The sequence below is a fragment of the Poecilia formosa genome, unplaced genomic scaffold (genome assembly GCF_000485575.1).
Source record: "Poecilia formosa unplaced genomic scaffold, Poecilia_formosa-5.1.2 Scaffold16, whole genome shotgun sequence".
Classification (NCBI taxonomy): Eukaryota; Metazoa; Chordata; class Actinopteri; order Cyprinodontiformes; family Poeciliidae; genus Poecilia; species Poecilia formosa.
Genome location: NW_006799955.1, coordinates 1,981,092 through 2,001,657, shown reverse-complemented (window position 1 = coordinate 2,001,657; position 20,566 = coordinate 1,981,092). Strand labels below are relative to the sequence as shown.

At 37.8% G+C, this 20,566-nt stretch overlaps 1 protein-coding gene across 2 annotated transcripts; it reads right to left on the bottom strand.

Moving 5' to 3' along the window:
• Window positions 1-120: 120 nt before the first annotated feature.
• Window positions 121-20,488, bottom strand: LOC103134278 (E3 ubiquitin-protein ligase UBR3-like). 2 transcript variants are annotated; one of them, XM_007546451.2, is made up of 25 exons: window positions 19,969-20,488; window positions 16,359-16,498; window positions 15,795-15,947; window positions 15,352-15,507; window positions 14,437-14,477; window positions 14,135-14,201; window positions 13,928-14,058; window positions 13,508-13,736; window positions 12,263-12,442; window positions 11,529-11,662; window positions 9,875-9,961; window positions 9,703-9,768; window positions 9,527-9,616; window positions 9,284-9,412; window positions 9,149-9,201; window positions 8,913-9,046; window positions 8,512-8,597; window positions 8,284-8,425; window positions 6,136-6,232; window positions 4,862-5,003; window positions 4,560-4,664; window positions 4,271-4,441; window positions 3,722-3,754; window positions 2,393-2,838; window positions 121-350 (listed from the first exon to the last, which is right to left on the bottom strand). In XM_007546451.2, the coding sequence occupies exons 1-25, from the start codon at window positions 20,400-20,402 to the stop codon at window positions 236-238; spliced, it is 3,561 nt and encodes a 1,186-aa protein (XP_007546513.1). In that variant the 5' UTR covers window positions 20,403-20,488; the 3' UTR covers window positions 121-235. The 2 variants fall into 2 exon arrangements, with proteins under 2 accessions (XP_007546513.1, XP_007546514.1); XM_007546452.2 differs by lacking the exon at window positions 3,722-3,754 and having other exon boundaries at window positions 123-350.
• Between the last annotated feature and the right edge of the window lie 78 nt (window positions 20,489-20,566).

Below are 20,566 nucleotides of genomic sequence, written 5' to 3'. Positions count from 1 at the left end.
CAGTACATTTATTTATTTTTAAGTCTTTGGACAATAATCATTTTGACTCCCAGGAAGAGATACAGGAATCCAAGACAGAGAGACTCAGCAGAAGAAACTTCACTCTCTGTATCTTTAACACAAGAATGTGTTCATTCAATTTGTGCAAGATTATTCCAGTAACGTCTTACTAATAAGGACGTATATTTAACAATGTTAAATATCCTCATAGGACCGTCATTTTGAAGCGCCAACTCTAAAAGCAGAGATAAACCGACTCACCAACATCCATGGCCGTTTCCATGAAACTCTTCTGCCTTGAAGCAAACTCAGCTAAAAGTTTCTGCTGCCTCTCTCGGGCCCGCTGACGCCTGAAACAGAGAAAATACAGGATGAATTTGAAACCAATTTTACCACTGTATTTGTGTTATTAGTACGCATTTCAAAGGTAAATTTACAATAATTCAGTCACTGAGTATATGCTTAGTTTTGAATAATACATTGCAGAAAAAAAAGGCATGTAAAATATGTTACATCGAAGACAAACGCATTGATAAAGTTTCGGACCAACCATCAATTACTTAACTCCTGAGGGTTTGTTACATCACAAATATGAAGGAAATATTACAATTATTTCTATCTAGTTGGAAATACTGTGGCACACAAAAGAATTACCAATTATTTTCAAGCTTTCACCGTTAAAGATGGCACTATAGTGATAAATAAGGTGGGCTAATCCTCTAAAGCTGAAGGAGGTGAGGAGAGTTTGTAAATGAAGTCCAATAAGAAGACACAATCAAATGTTGACAGAAGTGTAGTAGCTCAATTATTCCCTACTGATAACTAAAAGGGTGCAAGCTATCAGATTAAATAATGGCGTATGGATTTTCAGCGCCAGTGACCACGTTGCTCTCCGACGGTTGGCTTGGAAACAGATCTAATGTGTTTAAAAGAGAGAAAATCTAACTCTCATTTTCTCTGTGGGATGAAACGAGCGCCAAAGGGAGGTTGTTAGAGGATTGCTAAAGCCGTTTCTATCATCATTAACCACAGAGCACACAGACTGGAGGCTGATTTCAAGGGGAATAAATTACAACATTCAACATTTTGGTTTTCAGAAGAGCCAGACGAACATATTTTCACGACCTCCGTTAAAACAATTAATTGCAACATAAATGATCATGCGGGATAGACTGTGTTGAGCGCATGCAATCTGCACATTAGAGATCATCAAAGCTGGATTGTGTACAGACAACATCCGCTTATCTGCACCTTTACACGACTCCGTGTCAGACTTCTAGCTGATCATTGTGCATGTATGCAAGCCATTTTTCATCTCTTAATATTTTATCTGATTCTAAAATGATTCTTTTTAAACCAGTACATGGTGACAGACTGCAGGATGCAACGATGTCGCAATTTTATTGCATGTTTTAACATTTAGTTTAAAATCTCGTTGCATCTCCAATCGGTGAACGCATCGTGCCAAGACAATAACGCTTGTAACGCTTTGTAACGCTTATGACATTAAGCACATCGACATGCTGACTTCTAAACAGAGCTTAAAATATTTACTGTAGACTCTCCTCTCTCGCAGATGCTCTGAGTTTATGTCTGGTACTAGCTATGCACAATATCAAGAAAATATAGAACAGTCTTATTCCTGAAAACCAAAATAACATTTTTCAGATTTTTTCTTTTCTTTTGTCATTCGTACAAAGTGCTCAGGACTATGTCAGAATTTTAGAAACCTTGACACTAAAAGCAACTTACATCCTACAGCCTACAGGACCTGATGTAGAACAGAGTCCATTCAACTGGCCGAATATATTATTGCTATGCAGAATATGGATGCGGGAGACTTGAAGCTAACCAAATAGTCCTTTCTGATATTTTATACACTGATATTATGATCCACAGAGACAGTTAGATTTCATAAAGTTTTTGTATAGTTGCAATCTGAAACTGAAAAAAGCTGTTTGTTTTGAATATACTTTATAGGCGACCTTTAAATGTCTTTTTGTCTTGTAATTAGGGACGTAGAAAAAAAGATGGAATGAAAAAATATCTATATTTCACATAACCTGCAGTATTTATTTGAACACTTCAGTGATGAAGAGAAAATAAGTTCTATGTCCTTGAGATTATTTTTTTAATAACATTTAGCGAGAAAGGAAAAAAAAACTGTTTTTTTTTTGTTTTGTTTTTTTTAATTAAGAGAAGTATGAAGGCAAAAGCTTTACATAATCATTGATTGGAATCTATTGGCAAAATCTCTGAGCAGAGCATCTTTCATCAATACCCCGCCTCAAGAAGATGATGAGCAATATTTAAAATCAGAGTGAGTTGATATGAAATATTAACCCATAGATTTGAAATTCTTATTTAGCAAAATAAAACACAGTGACTTCACCTTTCCTCTTTGTCCATGGCTTTCTTGTCAGACGGACTGTTCTTCTTTGGCGGCACTGGAGGACACACCTTTCCACAAATGTCCTGGATGTTACGCTTGATTTGGCAGCTGCGTGCGGCCGCCTTGGTGAGGATCCGCTCGATGGCTGTAATGCCGTCTCCGTGAGCGTGATGGCTTGTGTCCGGGTCCTCCAGCCAGGAGGCCGACAGGGAGTTCTGCTTGGACGACATCTTCTGGTGCAGCTTGACGAGGAGGGAAAGCATGCTCTCTCGGATCTCCAGGATCTCGGTCACCAGCTGGGGGGCCGTGCCTGGTGAGACCCAGCGGGTCGAGGAGCTCTTGGGCCTGACGACCTGAGCTGCTTCCGTGTTGCTTCTGTTGATTATTTCCTGGAACTTTCTCCTGCGCTCCGCCACCAGGCTGAACACCTGAGCTTCTCGTAGGTTCTGAAGAAACCAATGAAAATCGTGGTTGTTTTTTTTTTTATTTTTTTTTTTAATGATGTTACACATTTCAAAACATTCTCTTATGAAATACTTTGGTCTCGGGGTGGTCATCAGGCATTGGCAGTGTAAACAAAAACCTCAAGGGAAGACGATCTCTACACCAATCAAGCAAATTCTACCTTTTCCATTAAAAGATTATTATGCTGTAACTTGACTTAAGAGCTTGAAATATATCAAAGATCTTCACAGCAAAGCAAGAGAAAGCATCAAATTTTACGTGCACTGTAGAACTATTTTGGTACAGACAAGCTTTCCTAACACAGCCTTATTACTGCTCACTTGGATTTTGATGGATTAGCCTGGAGCCTTATTACCATAACCTGACAGATCCAATGCAACCCAAAACAAATGACCGCTTTAAAATTTCAGCTGACATTACACCTCGTCATGACAACAATATTAGCGGAAAAAAAAAAAATTAGAATCGCCCTGATGTAAAACACACAAGCCCTGTGAAGGATTGGCATGACCTAGGCTGACAGAAAAGGACCCGAGCTGCTCTCTTAAATAAACATACATCATAAAGTCCAGTCAAGCCACCATCAATCATACTGACATGCGGTTAAAAATCGTTTACACCAAAACCTGCATTGCACACATAATTAGTTTCAGCAGTCAACAGGGAGGTAGGGAAACTGCTGGAGCACAGCATTATATTCACGCCTCAACACACCGAGGCAGGGCTCCTTTGGAAAACACAAACCACCAAACACATGCAAAGAGATGCTTCCATACCAGAGATAAGATAGACAAATGCAGCAGCTGGTGCTAGTGCCATTAAAGTAATTAGACTGTTTTTATGGTAATGGGTGCAGACAGCTACCTCTCTCCAATTTCCTGAGAGACGCCTGGAGTTCTGCAAGAGCACAGCAAAATACGTTTAAAGAGGAAGCTACCTGTCGAGCTACGGCAGTCTGGAAATACAGATACGAGTTGAACTAGAGTACAGCTGAAGGAAGGCTTCCTTATTCATGAACAGTATTTTCTTCCCCCTGGTTAAATCACAAAGAAATGTTCAGTTGCCGTGGCTCTCCTCATGTCCGGTGCCCAGCTTAATGCCGGCCCCTTAACTGAACGAAACACTAGACGAGTCTTAAAACATGTCTGGGTTACATAGTCTACATGTTAAAGGTCACAGCTTCGTTGTAAAGATGGATACCCTGCAAATTCGAGCAGAGGGAATTGGTGCTGGTTTTACTGGCATTTCAGATATGCTGTTTTCTACATTTATACAGAATAGAGATGTAGAGTTTAGTGGTTTTTAAATTACCATTAACTGTATGGTAAAGTGTTGTAAAATCATACAGCTACATGTTTATAACATTGTCAATGTATGGCAGTAAATGTGGTCTAAGCGTCCAGCATCACTTGCCTGGCCATAAGAAGAAGCTTCAGCGCTCGTGCTGGGAGGGGTCTCCCTCTTCACTTCGGGCGCCGTCTCAGGAACCCGGACCCTTACGAAGTTGATGACGTGGTGCAGATTGGAAAGCAGATTGGTGCCCGGGAACCAGCTGTCATGGCAGTGCTCCTCAATGCAGGGCTCCTGGAACGGGAAGGTAAAGGAAGACGAAGCATGAAGAATTTGTGAACAAAAACAGTGATCACAAGAATGAGAACTAAGACAAATGAAGGATAATGTTTTGATGCTGCACAGATTGTACCTCATCCTCTTTGTTGTCTTGAACCTGGTTGTCCAAGCCAAGCTCAATCAGGTAGAGGACCATGCACAGCACATGTTCAGACATGTTCTGGTGATCCATCCATATCTATAACATAAAATGAAAACAATATTCAGGTTTAATAGTTTTCCTACTGGAAAACTATGGAAAGCATTTGTTACACAGCCTGACTATCGATTTGTGGAGCAGTTTTATAGGTCCTGTACTTCAGGCTTTCCTTATAACAAATCCGTACCAATCAACTGAAAAATCAAAGTGTACACCGAGATGAAAAACAGGCTCACCTTGTAAAGTAGAGTGAATATCACAATGTGCAGGGTTTTGCAATGCAACAGTCGGATTAAACCTTTGTAACAAGGATGCAGAGGAGTCCTCTCTTTGTAAGGTGGCCATGGGTTTCCAGTATGGATGCCATACTGTTTCAAACTAGATAATGCCGTCACAAAAGACAAGGAGAAAGAGAAGATTAGAAGAAAAAAAAAAAGAACAAATACTTGAAATAAAACCTTCACAGCCGCTAATTGATTTACAAAATGGTTTCAGTCTATGCAAGAGCACTCTTTTAGTGATGACTGCATCATTTTAACAAGAACTGGGTCAGTGTGACATGTAATCCATCACAGTCGGAGTAAATGAGTAACGGGAGGCTGCTATCACACTGAAGGTGGGAATAACAGTTTCACATGTTGGAGAAATACATCACACTATTGTTTGCACTTAAGCACAGAATAAACAACAGAAAAGACATTTTTATTTGAAATTAGTACAATCATTTAAAATACAAAAGAAAAGATCAGACAGCAGGTCAATCTTTAAAAAAAAAAATCTGATTAGTTTATATTTTTATACCTAACAATTGTCTTAAAAGTTGTAGCTCAATTATATTATAAACGCATTAAAAACAATTAAAAACCAACAGCTGTGGAGGGTTGTGCTAATTAGAATGCCATCCAGCTAATCATACGGCTATTAGACCATTATTTCATTCTGTCACCTACATGCATCAAGATACATTAAGGTTTAAGAGCACAAGAGTTTACCAAAACTACAATCTGAAGGTCGTTTTAATAAAATGCTAGAGAAGATCCCAAAGTGACCAGAGTTCTTTCTTGCTGTACAAAGTAAAGTCACTGTTATCAACACCTAATTTATTTGCATAAAATTGGCATAAAGGAAGGAAATTGCCCCAAACACTTTCAAAAGTTTATTCCTCTCTTCTTGAAATCATATTAGCAACCTTTTCACACATTCTGAAAACTTTTGAAGAAAATTATCCTTTAGTTAATTCTTCCACCTCCAAACAATGTTGACCTGAAAGGCATCTGAGCCGCAGTCAACAAGATGAATTTTCACAATTCAATTGCATTTCAGAGAGAAAAAAGGATTGTTGAGGTTGGTCATTTAATTGGAACCCATTCCAGCAGATGCAGCGGTCACCGATCCTGAACTTTTCTCATCATGTTCTTTCGTGATACAGGTGACAGAGGTGAATCTAATCCCAGTCTAATGTGGACAATAAATGAATGGTTAGGGATAAATAGTGGAAATGGTGACTTACAATGCTGAGTATCTGTCCATTGCTGACTGAACATCACGGCGATAGACTGTTCTGAGGACGACCATGATGGTGTCAAACTCCTTCTCCCACACCTCAGCTATTTAGAGGGAACGAAAGAAGACAGAGAGGGAAAAGCTTTGCTACAAAGTGACATTGAATCCTTTGCTCCCAGTTTTCATCTGTCCTTTAAAAATGGTGAAAATCTGCCCCCAAGTGGTGACTCTTGTCACACAAAACCTCAAGTTTCAGACTTAAGATTGTTCTCTAATCATCTCCAATCATATTTATCATTACTGAAGAACTACAAGTAAACAAATCAATTATTTAGTCTAAGATATGTCAAACATAAAGCATAGGTTAAAAGTAATTTTTTTTTAATCTCTAATCAATCAATCAAATTTTATTTGTATAGCACATTTCAGCAGCAAGGCATTTGAAAGTGCTTTACATAATTAAAATAAAAACAGCATGTGACATTGAATAAACAGTGAGTAAAAAAATCTCTTTTTCAAAGAGATTTTGAAAAAGATTAAAAAAGATAAAAACATTAAAACCCGCAGCCCTTTTAGGACTTCAGTTAAACGTCGTTTAACTGGGGCTCTAACACTCTGGGACTTTAGTCAAAAACACTCAGTGATTTATAAACTAACAACAGTATTTTAAAGTCTATTCTTTGAGCTACAGGGAGCTCAAACAGCTCCCTGTAGCTCTTTGAGTGTAGGGACTTTAAAACTGGTGTTATGTGCTCTATCTTCCTGGTTTTAGTGAGAACACCAGCAGCAGCATCTGGATCAGCTGCAGCTGTTTGATTGATTTATTAGTCAGACCTGTGAAGACGCTGTTGCAGTAATCAATGCGGCTAAAGATAAACGTATGGATGAGTTTCTCTAGATTGTGCTGAGACATTAGTCCTCTAATCCTGGAGATAGAAGGCCGACTTTGTGACTCTCTTATTGTGGCTCTGAAAGTTCAGGTCAGAGTCCATCACTACTCCCAGGTTTCGGGCCTGATCGCTGGTTTTCAGTTGTAATAACTGAAACTGAGCATTGATTCTAGTTTGCTCCTCTTTAGGTCCAAAGATAATAACTTCAGTTTTGTTTCTGTTCAGCTGGAGAAAGTTTTGGCACATCCACACATTTATCTGTTCTAAGAATCTATTCAGTGATTGGATGGGTTCAGAGTCACCTGGTGACATCGCGATGTAGAGCTGTGTATCATCCGCGTAGTTATGGTAGCTAATCTTATTTCCTGTTATAACCTGAGCCAGTGGGAGCATATAAATATTTAAAAGAAGGGGTCCTAGGATTGAACCTTGGGGTACCCCACATGTGACCTCTGACCTCTCTGATGAGAAGTTTCTGACTGAAACAAAAAAATCCCTGTTCTTTATGTAAGATTCACCTCTAGCCGTTGAATCTTTGTTTCTAAAAACTGAAGTCGTTGTAGAATACTGCTAATGTCCTTGGGGTCGGACGGGGGTATTTTGCATCATAACTGGATTACTTCAAACCTAAGGACCAGGAGATTTTCTCACTTTTATTTTTACCTTACTTTTCTTCACCTCCAAGTTGAACTAGGGTAAGCTGTTCCTCCTTCAGCTGCAAGACATATGTCTAATATACATTTCAATTTTATATTGTGATTTGTTCATAAAATGTAATGATTTAGTCATTACATTTTATGATGTAATGATTTGCAGTATTTTTTTTCTGTTAGGTGGAAGTCCTCGCTTCCAAAATCTCTCCATTTGTTTAACAGCCTCTTCTCCTGATAACCTGTTTAGACAACAGAAGAGAACCTTCGTATTGATTCCAAAAACAAAACAACAATCCATCACTGTAAAGCATCCAAAATGTTATTCTGCAATAGAGATAAAATCCATGGTCTGGGTGCCATCATAGATGTCTAAGGAGTTATTTTAGAAAGCTCTGAGCGTCTACAAAACTTCTGCAAAGAAAACTTGGAAATGCAGAAAATTGTACATATGCTATATTTTTTAATAACTTGCCTATTTTCTCTTGTTGCCATGGCTCTGTTTATGCAGTTTGGATTTTATTCCAAAAACCTCTGTGCCATATACAGACACACAGCACCTGATACCATTGTCTGTTTCTCCTTTGCACATTTTCATCAACTCAACCCTCTTACCTTTAGGTGTGTACATGCCCTGCTGCATGGAGCCTCCGGGCTCAAACACAGGCGCTTTGAAATCAGCCACAGCAGAGAGCACGTCCTCAAAACTGCAGCTACCTGGAACAATGCCGCTCTTTGGGTTGGGATTTTCTGGAATCTAGAAGAAAAGTCTTAAGGGAAAACCAAAAATACTTATGGATAATATAATGGTCTTTAGCGTATTTGTGAAGTACTGAAGGATACAAGATCTAACAGTGCACTGTGGGTTCGGTCGTTCATGCACAACTGGGAGACCATCTCGGACCGAAGAATCTCATCATCCGTCATTCCTGTTAGAAAACATCAGCAGGAGAGAAGGTGATTAAAGTTACACAAAGCCTGTCAGAAAAAAATCGTTAATTTTACAAGATCATATCATTTATGACAGTCATTAAAATAAGGTAAGACTCCCTTTTTTAGTTTGTGCAATAAAATAACAAATATAAAGTGTAAAAAAAAAAAGTGTGAGATGCTGCCCCTTAATTCCTTAAAAATAGCTAATTAAAGCATATATTTAGATTTAAAATCTAATTTAAGCACACTGTAACTCATTGTTACTCTCATGTCACCAGCAGAAAGGAGGAATCCTGTTTTCCACTGCTTACCCAGATGAATGCGAAGGCTCGTCAGTATGACCAGAAACGTCAACGCTCCTTCCAGCATCGGCCTCTCCTGCTCAGAATCTAACACGGCATTCTGGTGCTGAGAAGCCATCGTCAAGAGGTCGACCACTTTAAATCTGTACCAGAGAAGATGAGGTGATTCCACATTCCGGAAAGTTTAAAAACTAATGAAAATACTGTTCGCACGATAGAAATAGGGGAGAGGGGAGGCAATTCACCTCTCAAAAACACTTGAAATGAAGTAGTCAGGATCCAGTCTTGATGCACAAACCTATAATAATAAGCACACAAAAAATAATTTAAAAACGGAAGGAAAAATATATACATAGTTACTGTGAGGCTTTGCTTCCAACCTGAAGGAGATAGATGTCTGGGTCTATCATGGAGTTGCAGAAGTGTGACTGCACATAAGTCATAGCTTGTCCTTTAATCTGCAGACCATTCCTGACCCACATGTTGCTGTGGATCTCAGACAGGCACGCCTTGAGTAAACAAAAAATGTTTTGAGCAACACATTAGTACTTTTTAACTTTGGATGTAGACGGGTAAAAAAAAGAAGTAAAAAGAAGTGTATCTGTGGTTTTCCATTATCATACCTGAATTTGGAGTGGATGCACCATAATCTTCATCAGCATTTCCTGGTCAGGCAGGAGGCTGTCCAAATCCAACCCTTGACATTTCACAGCCTGCGGATTTGCAACCGAATAGTTAGCGCCACAGCGCAGAACTAAATCACAGACTCGCCGTTAGAAGGGAAAAAGCTCCGCCATACCCTGCTGAGGAACATGGCGTAGTAGCGGTGGAGCGGCAGGTGAAACGTCACTTGATTCGGAGCAGGCTGGGAAAGACGTGCAGTGAAGAATGAGGAAAGAAATATTTAAAAAAAAAAAAAAACTTAGAAGGAAACTTGTCTGCAAAAGCAAAAATGTGACAGTGAAACTCACCTCATCAATGAAGCCAATGGCATCAAACCAGATCTGCAGTGTTTCCAAACAATAGCGAACAACAGTTTTTGTATATTCCTGGGTCTCCTGTTAACCAAGTATAACAAATTAAAATCCATTCTGAATCATGCATTATGGATTGAACACCTTAGTCATGCTTCCACCACAATTTTCAATAGATTATACTGAGATTGTGTGAGATAAACCAATGCAATGTAGCATCTAATCATGAAACTGAAGGAAATTACATATTTTTAAAAATATCTTCCACAAAAAAAAAAGTGCAGAATGCATTCATATTCAGTTCACTTTACTCTTAAAAGCCGTGTAATAAAATCTAATCCAAGCACCTGCCTTCAGAAGTCACAGTGTCAGTCAAGAATCAAAAGCTTTGCTAGAGAATATATTGAACAGACAGCATCATGAAGACCAAGGAATACAGCAGACAGGTCAGGGATAAAGTTGGGGAGAAGTTTACACCAAACAATCTCTCAAGCTTTGAAGCCTCACACAGCTCTGCTTGACTAATCATCTGGAAATGGAGAGAGGATGGCATAACCACAAACCACAAGACACGGGTACTGGGAAATAGAGAGTTAATTATAGGAGTTGGTAAAGAGGCCCATGGTACCTCTGGAGAACCTGCACAGATCAACAGCTCAGGTGGCAACTGTTAGTCCTAATCACAGTTTGTTTTGTCCATTTTAGTACATGAGACTGAAACTGAGTTTCTTTTGGCCCAAAATATGCCAGATATGAATTTTGGCAGAAAAAGAAAACAATGCCGAAGTCCAAGCAAAGAAAACTCCCACCATGACACACGGTGCTGGCAGCGTCATGTTGTGGAGATGCTTCCCTGTGACAGGGAAGCTGGTCAGAGGTGATGGGAAGACAGATCAATCTAAATACCACAATCCTGGAAGAAAGGCTGATGGAGGCACCAAACACTGACAAGGCTCAAGCGAAAGAGGTGCTCTACAGCATTAATGTATGAACTCGGGACTGAAAGCAGATGTTCAAGATTATGTACCTTTTACTTCTACATCACAATTATGTGCTGCTTTTTGTGGATTTATCACATGCAGGCCTTTCCCTTTCTTGATGGATTCTATGATGAATAAGTTTTGTGTGTGTGTGTGTATTTTCTTTAAATAACTTGTATTTTTTTTAAATAATGAATGTTGGGTGATTTTTGCTTTTCCTGTTTGTATTCCAACTTGTTCATCTACACACAGATGTTTCCTTTTTGGCTGATTGCCTGTTCACCTCTTGGCTGGTCAGGCTGGTTTTTCTTCCTGGCTTGCATATCCGTATGCTTGATAGTTCTTCCTCTGCAAGTATGCTGACAACAAATTTTACCCAAGGAGCATACAGACTGCCCAAATTAAACGGGGAAAATAGATACTGTGAGCACTGGTTCTCTGTTTCTCTGGCTATTCTACTAAATCAACCACCCATACATTTGCTATAACTCTGGCATTCTGGATGCTCACCATCGTTCTTTTAAGTACCAAAAATGTTCTAATAAAATTAATAATTTTGCAAGAGGCTGTAAGAAATGTAGGCATAGTATGTCCAAAGCTCCAACGGGCCTTCAAACGTGAAAGCATGAAGCCAAGCAAAAAAAGCTGCGAAGTAAGCTTCATGGACTTACTTTGACTTTGCAGTGTGTCAAGAGACCCCACAATGGCTGTGCACAGGCCTCGAGTTCTGCTGCAAATGCTGCATAGTATGTCTGAGACTCAAACTCCACGTGCTCGTTCAGTTCCCGCTTATTCAGGTTCATACCTTAGAAAGAAACATGTCAAAATTTAAATCAATGCTCTAACCAAAAGGTGAAAAATAAAAAAGTAGCATAGTCTTGTTCTGCAGTTTTAACTTTCACTGCTCTTGGTCATTAAAACATATTTGCAGGTATTTGTTCAGCAGAAATATCTACGCTGCAAATCTTTATTAAACATTTTTATAGCGAGAGCAGAGCATGGGCAAAACCTAATAGTGACAGTATGTTCAAGCTGTCAGCAAGAGGATATTTAGGTCCACTGTGCAAAGGTGAATGTTATTTTTAGGGTCCTAACCGACTACATATAGCAAAGTGGGGAGCACAGACTGAAATTCCTCTTACACATTATTTTTTCTAAAACTCATTAATTTTAGTGGAAACCAAGATGACAAAAGTAAATGAAAATCAGACTATAACCACCAAATCCCACAGCGTTCTTTAAATTCAAGCGTCGGGTTAGGTCTGGTTCTTAAGTAAAAGTAAAGGACGTGCAGTGTGAAGGGAAACAAGTTTAAGACAGCGACATAAACAGCTGATCGATTACATTCAGGTCATAGAGATGAGAGATGCCATTAAATTCCATAAATAAATAAATAAAAACTTACCTTGAAAAAATGAAACAAAGCTCATCCAGAGCATCAACAAGGAATGGTCTTCCAGGAACTTTTTCGCTACACTTTGGTGTGAGAGGATGTTGATAAAGTCACTAACTAGGGGCCAGTAAGTGTTGTTCTTTAATAGTGCTTCACTGCAGTTTACCACAACATGGCGATTGTTCTCTTCGTCTAAAGGGAAAAAAAAGACAAAAACATTTCAATTATATGGTTTCTTTTAGTAGAATGTATTTAATTGTTCAAAACAAACAGAAAAAGTCAAACAATGCAAATCCCACAAGTACACCTAGATGTCTTAAGCTGAAGTCACCTTCAGGATACGTCAACACCACAGAGATCAAATAAACTCAGTCAAATAAACATCTGCTGCATATTTTTCTTCAAAACTGTGTTGTTTGTCTTAAATGTAAATGAAGGAGCTTTGTTAGCTGCTGTAATAGCTCCAGTTGTTAGACCTTTGTGCTGCTCTCAATTTTTCCCTCAATTAAGATCACAAATTTCTAAGGCATTCTGTGCAACGATTTGGATGTCAAATCTGTTGTGATGCATGCAGAAAATGAGAAATACAGCTGCCTGCACCAGGAATTCTATAAAATTCAAGCAATGCCTGTTATAAAACACTAGATCCAGAGAGTACAAGAGAGGAACAGGCTAGAAGAGCTTAAAGGCCAAAAAACTAGAGCTTCACAATATATGTTGTAGATATAATCGTTATTATAGTATCAGTGTTTCCAATATTCACATCACTAAGGACTATTTGGAGTGAAATAAATGCTGGGTAATGTAGTAGAGTAAACATTGGATCCCCAGTATTTGTGGGCTGTAGAGTTTGCAACTAAAATCTGGGACCCCTTTAAAAACAGTTATTTATTAACAGTTTGAACACCACAAATAGCTGTTGGATTTTGTTTTAAATAAAATCATTTACATCATGTGACCTACGTTAGTCTTCAATTTTAGTGTAAATTTTCTTACACGAGCATTTCTACTAAGACACTTCAGCCTCTTCTTTGTTTTTGCTACATTTTAAAAGTTCAAACAGTTTTTATTTATCCAATAACACAACAATAAACCAACAATATGATTCCATTTGGGATTAATAAAGTATTGTGCAATTAAAAATTGTCAGTCATGTCAAAAAGAATTGTTATCAACGCTGAGTACCTGTGCCAATCGTCGTACTATCAAAACGTGTGAAATCAACTTGACGCCAAGTGGTAGATTTGGTTAACCTACCCTGAAGTTCACTTTTGATAAGGCAACTTTCCATCATGTAGAGGAGCACCGTGACCATGATGTCCAGCAGCTGGCACTCCTCTGTCATGTGTCGGGCCAGCTCCTCGTTGCTGAACAGCTGCACGCTAATGTGCACGATGCGGTTGGACATCGTGTCCGACTCGTGGCTCTTCATCAGGGTTTTCATGATGAAGGCGTAATGCTGAACGAACGTCTTTGTGAATGTGATCTGGCAAGGAAAAGTAAATCACACTTACAGTCTGTTTGTTCCGACAGTGCCTGTTTTTCTGCAGCTATATTATAAATGACAGCAGAGCAAGTAAGAAGTTTATTTCGTTACATGGAAAGACACAATCACGAAGTAAAGTTCAGAGAGAAGATAAAACCTTGGAAAAAAAGTGAAAGCAGGAAACCGAATACCTTGTAATCTTGATCTGGCAACATGTTCAACAAGAACGTGACCATTTTCTGTGGAAATTCAAATTTTATTGTCCAAAATAGCAACTCTTCCAGAAAGCATTTGTGCTTTAGTGAATCAATAATGTATGGATCTGAGGGCAAAAACACAAAGAATAATTCAATTTAGTTCCCGTACTGTGAAATTTTATTTTACACCCAGATATTTACCTTTGGTACTGCTGCTAAGTTTAACCCTCTTCCTCTGGCCAACAGATTGGCCTCCATCTTGATCCTCCTGAGAAAGGAAAACAAAAACAATATGAAGCAAGAGTTAAGCAATACAAGATATTTAAAGCCGATTAGGAGGTTAATTAGATTAGTTTGGTTCAGAGAACTAAAAAAATCACACTGAATAGCCACAAAGAAAAATAGACCAAAACAAACTAAGTCCTTAGTGGAGTAAACAAACATAATTCATTTTCTTGATGACAGTAAGTGGGGAATAGCTACTGAGGCATGCTGATACGAACCTCCTTAGCAGACTCATCTGGGCTTCCTGGTGCAGTGGTTCCTAAGAAAACAAAGTCAAAATTCTTAGCCACAAAAAAGCAACAAGAAAATGAAACTTTACCAGAAAACTGAGGAGAAGAAGGGGGGAAAAAAACAACCTTTGGGAATTAGAGCTGAGGTATTAAATAGTGCTAACGCTAAACTTAGTTTTAATAGTGGAAACATCTCATTCTGCTGTTAGTTGCCATCCACCATGGGCCAAGGAGCTTTTTCATATCATAAAACCAAAACATTTTTATTTACAACACATTTCTCAAGCTTAATGAATGGATTAAAAACATTTCAAAAAGGTTTTTCAATGATAGAAGCAGCAGATAAAAACAAAATGAGATGTAATTAAATTAAAGACACATGACAAAATAAAAAATCTACATTTTTAAGACTTTATAGGCCCAAAATTGAAATGCTTGAATTGAAGATTTTTAGTACCCCAGAGAAACCCTGTAAAAGTAATATCAATGTCTCAACAAAAAAGGCAATTCCTATGCATTTGAACTCAAACAGAATATTGTGCTAGGAAGTCTATATTCTGCTAGTAAAGTTTCTCCTCAGGTTCTGCAGAGGCTACGTACTTGCTGCTCAGTGAAGCCCAGCAAAAACATTTTCTCTGCAGTTCATGTTAGCATCTTTTGAGTTACAAATCTGATTTTTTTTTTAGGTAATTTTCATGTGAAACTATAGGAAAATAAAAAAACAAAGGCAGCAGGAGTTTAGCATCACTTCAACAAATGAGCCAAAGACACTATGATTCCCCAGCTGTTTTTCCCCAACATTCCTCTCACCCCTCTTCACATAAATCAAAAAAATCACACCATTACATTATAAACTTCCAAATTATTTCTAGATGGTTAACAAATACATAAATATAACCGTACCCAGCAGGACCATCGCCCCAGCACCTCCTTCAGCACCAACAGCAATGTCAGCAGCAGCACTTTGGTTTTTCTCCTCCACAGACACCAGATCTGAATTCTTCAGTGCTGACAAATATTTGTCGTAGTTCTTTTTAGCATACAAGTTGTCTTCTTTGCCTGAAACAGCAAGTTAAAAACAGTAACTGATAATGTAATGGACAAATTAAAAAAAACAAACATCTATATTAAATGGTAGGCATTTTAATCGTGTATATTTTTGTGGGGGTAGAGGAGTTTTAGAGCACAAAATCACTCAGCTGAAAGTTTCAGGAGCTTTACCGTTTAACATCAGTGAATCACATAAGTTCAAATGAATTATTTGCTTGAGAAACTGACAAAAAAAAAGTTAAATGAAGGGAGCATGGCATCTAAAGATCCACTATGCTTAAAGCCAAATCGGTTACCCATGCTGAGCTCCTTGTACGTTTGCTGATTGGTCAAGATCTTTGTCAGTACTGTCCTCATTGCTCCTCCCATCTTTGTGAGCTCCTCCAAAAACGTGATCTGAGGCTCCAGCTGCTGAAGAACCTTCTGGAGATCCCTCTCCGCTGACGTGTCTGGCAAACAGAGATAAGCAGCATAAGTCACAAGATCCAGCGCTTTCCGAACCACGATTGTGTAATGCCCAGATTACGTATGCATAATGAACGCTGTTTTGTAATTATTTTTCAACCAGAGAAACACAGCTTTTATAAAGTGGAAGACGTTTTTCTTTTTTTCTTTTTTATTTATTTAACCAGGATAAAAACTCATAAATGTAATTTACAAAAGTGTCCACAGCTAGACAGCAGCAGAGCCAGATAGAAGGAAGACAATTTCAACAATCATGTGATATTAAGAGCCAATTAAAATTAGAATATTAGATGAAGTTATTCTGAATAAATTAATAACTTCAGACGTGTTAAATCTGAAAGCTAAGAAAGGTTTCCCATATGCCAATAGTTTGCTCAAGGTAAAACTGTTTTCACCTGGTTCAATGTATCCATCTCTCAGATACTGAATGATGCACAGGATGAAGCGAGGCAGAACCATCTCGGACATCAGGAGAAGATCTCGGGGTATGGAGGGAACATTTTCCCCGGTTCTTAACCTATGCCGTCTGCAAAACCTGTCAGTGAAGAAAAGTACAAAGATAAATAAATGACACATAAGCTAAAAAAACAAAAAAACAAAAAACATTGGCACAAAAGAAGCATTTTTCACAGTCATTCTTTCATGTTTGCACATTTGTTTTTTTATCTCTTGATTATTGAAAGCCACTGTAATTAAAATGATTCTGAACAAATATGCCAACAGTGTGAATGAATTTGAAGTTGTTACCCAACCACATAACTTTGAACGATTAATAAGATGCTTCCTTTTGTCCAAAAACTGCTGAATAATCAACTAATTACCAATTAAATGTTTTCTGTCATTTATGTTGCTAACTTAGCTGCGGTTCATGGATGAAATTATATTTACCTAATCAGACTTGCACTCATTCATATTAGCATGTATTTTATTTTAACTATGAAGTCCAGTGCCATAACAGCCAAAGGTTTTAATAAGTACAAATAACTTACATTTAAGACCTTTTAAAGAACATGAATGCACATTTACATATTAATGAAAATATAATTACTTCACTTAAAGTATGCATATCTTATTCAATAAGTTAAATATGAGATACATATTTTTCAAACAAAACCTTGTAAAATGAAATATAGACTCTTCTGACAAAGCAGCTGGTACTGAATACTGCTGCAGAAATGATTTGGTTTTAATTCCCTAAACTGGGGACGTTAAACTTAAATGTATTTATACGCTGTCAAGTCAAGGACAAAAGTTAATCCTGGCTTCTAATAGATGAGTAATTCAAGAAAGATACATGAATAAAGAAAAATCCATAAATTTAAGAGCCAATATGGAACGTCTGTATGTATTAAAGACTTCCCAACCTAAAATTGGGATTATTACATATTAGAGTTTCTAAGGCTTCTTCTATAAAATTTTGACTGGAAAAGAAAGACAAAAAAAAAAGATGAATGAGACATCAGCATGATTATATGTGAAGGGAACATAATCCCCTCACGTTTGAAAAATATTCATTTGGACACCACTGCCCGTCCAGATTTACAATAAAATATTACTTCACCCAGCGCCGTTTCCAAAGCTTCGTAAAAGAATCCATTCCACTTGATTGATAGATTTTTTTTTTTTTTTAATATTAAAATCTCGTCCTGTCTCATTCTTGTTAGCTCAATATGGTGTTGCCTTGCATTAGGTATCGTTTCGCTCTAGTAATACCTAGAGATGCTCCTATCTCACTTTTTCCCCTCCTGATACCAAATTGTGTTTGTCTTTGAGGCTCAACTTACAGATTCTGATTTATCTCCCTAGAACAATAATGCATGAGACAAAATGTGCTACAGGTACTTTAATAGAGTAAGCAGTTCTGAAGCAAAAAAAGGTAACAAAATTATCATCATTTGTACATTAAAGAATGCATCAAGTTTAAAATAAATCCTAATCTCATTTTCATTAACCCTAATAAAAATTCATCAAAGTATATGAATAGCTGATGCTTTTATAAGATAAAAATAGTTGGAATTCTTCATTTTAAGCAACTTGGTAAATAAGCAAAAACAAAAATCATATTTTCAAGTATTTGAACCGTCCGATCCAAGGCAATCATAGGAAATCTGGATGATTCTGATTAATCACCAAATTTTTTAGATGTATACTAACATTCCCCAAGACTCCAAAAATTAGACGGATAAAAAAAAAAAATCTTGCAAAATGTAAAAATCGGTTTGCTTAAAGTTTGTACTCTACTAAAAAAAGATTTGTTTTTTTGTATTTCTTGCCCGGTACAATTTGACCCATAGTAAACAAAGATTAGGACATACTTTCCTTAAGTTGCTTAAGACTGTCATGACATAAGCAAGTCACTCACCAGGAAATTTCTTTAGAGATAAACAGGGTTTCCCCCAATGTATTATAAGCCTGGCGGCCCGCCATGCTTTACTAGCCCCGCCGCCAGGCTAAGCGTTGCTTGTTTACGTTTCTAGGAAAATAATAATAATAATAATAATAATACAAGGAAACCCTGTAACCGCTTAATTATATACACCCAAATGAAGAGGAATGCTATATTTTACAAGCAGAACTATATCTGCTTTATGAAGGCATCACTACAAATTTATCACTACAGATGGGCAGCAGATATAATCTCAAAGACAGTTAGTGGCATCAAGGCATCTCGATATTTCCTCAAAAGTACACTTTCAAAGGCACTATATTTTTAAATCATATTCCTAGAGTTCTGTCATTTTATCAAAAATTCCAAGAAAGTGCCAGAGTGACCTGAGTTTAAGATGGTCCAAGCACACAGTAGCACAGCAAGCCCCCTCCTCCACCTGTTGCTATGCACTGACAGTGAACTGTCTGAAAGAAACCTACAACACTTTTCGTCTAACAAGGTAATTCTGTCATGCGTATGTCATGTGCTGACTTTGTGTTGCCAACCAAGTCATTTTTATTATGTCCTATTTTAATAACACTTATCATGTAGCTGTTAATGTCTAAATGAATGAAAATTAAAGACAGATATATTTATACATGACAGTAGTAAATACAAGTCATTTGTAAGTTAGAAGGGAATGTTTCAGTTTCTATAAATACTTTTTAAGTAAAGCATGTAATCGAAACAAGTTGCTTTTATTGTGCCAATTATTGCTGTGACAATGATTAAGCCAGTTTTGTTTCGTTTTTGGTTCAATCTCATGCATTTTATATTTTTAATACACATGATTTACTATCTGTAAAATACACAACAAAGGTAAATTTATATGTAATTATTTAAAGTGTCTACATTTAATTTTGAGAATTGCAATAAATGCAAAAACTTATTGTAAAAATAGAACTTTTTGTTTACAGAAATTTTTCCAGTAAAAATCTGTTAATATATTTCAATTAACCACATGCTAAAAAATTTTGTTATAAGGTTTTGAGATACATTATAGAAACAATGGTATTTTTTTCTAAATAATCTGTCTGCATTTGAAATACGTTTTATTAAAATTATAGCTACACCGGTCATTTTAATATTGGGATTTTTTTTATCCTCTTTTTTGGCAAACCATTTTCTTTGGTACAATCTTTCTAATATAAATTTTGTCTGAGGTAAGGTCCAATTAACAATGACAGTCACAGTTTTATCATTGAGCGATTACATTGACCACTATCACTGATTTACCACATTTACTTAAAAGCAGTTCCTAGTTTGACAGAAGAAGTAGTTTAGTCGCCCGTTTGTTATATCTAGGCAGTAACCATTTGGTAATAAAGAGATAAACAGACTAGCTATTGCTAAATAATATTCGAACCATTTTTAAGCAGTAAAAGTTACCTGCCTAGTTTAGGGAGCTTCGACACAACAGACTGGAAATAATTCATAAAATCTCCAACATAACAGCACAAAACAGTGACACAGAATGCCCTGATAGGAAAATTTTATCAGCTAGGTTGGCTCACTTCACAGCAACACCTGTCAGAACGATTCCTGCTAGCCAATTAGCATGAGCAGCTAAGACTTACCCACTGTCTCGCATGACATTACTGTCTCCACAGTCACAGGCCCCACCAGCCTGACTCCTGAACATGTTGAAATCATGGCCCGTATGGTCTCCATTATTAAAACACTCAGCACACAGTGACATGCACGGAGAAATGCCGCAGGTCCGACATCGGTATGCCACGAAATTAGCCGTCCAAACCAGTCCGCACAGAGTCGCGTTGTCATAGGAGCGGACGGTTTTACAGAACTCCTCGAAACCTTCGCCTCCCGCGATCAGACATTTACACCAGTCCAGGGCTTCTGTGTCCGCAGCTGGTTTTTCGGGATTCAGCACGGCGTCGAGCAGGTCCTGAAGTTGTCGGAGTCCCGAGCTGTTGTCAGTCCGGTTTAAGTCTGCCTTCAAGTGGGCGGCAGTAGCTCTCTTGTCCCGGCGTAGCAGCGACGCCGCCATCATGCACTCTGGCTTGTTGTCCACAAATTTATTTTTGTTGTCTTGTTTCCATATTCTCGGGCTTTCTCGCGATACCGGAAGCTCAACTGACTACTCGCTGTTACAAGCAAGCGATTTTCTTGTAGTACATTATGTTCTGTTTTCTTCTACTGCAACAACACTATAGA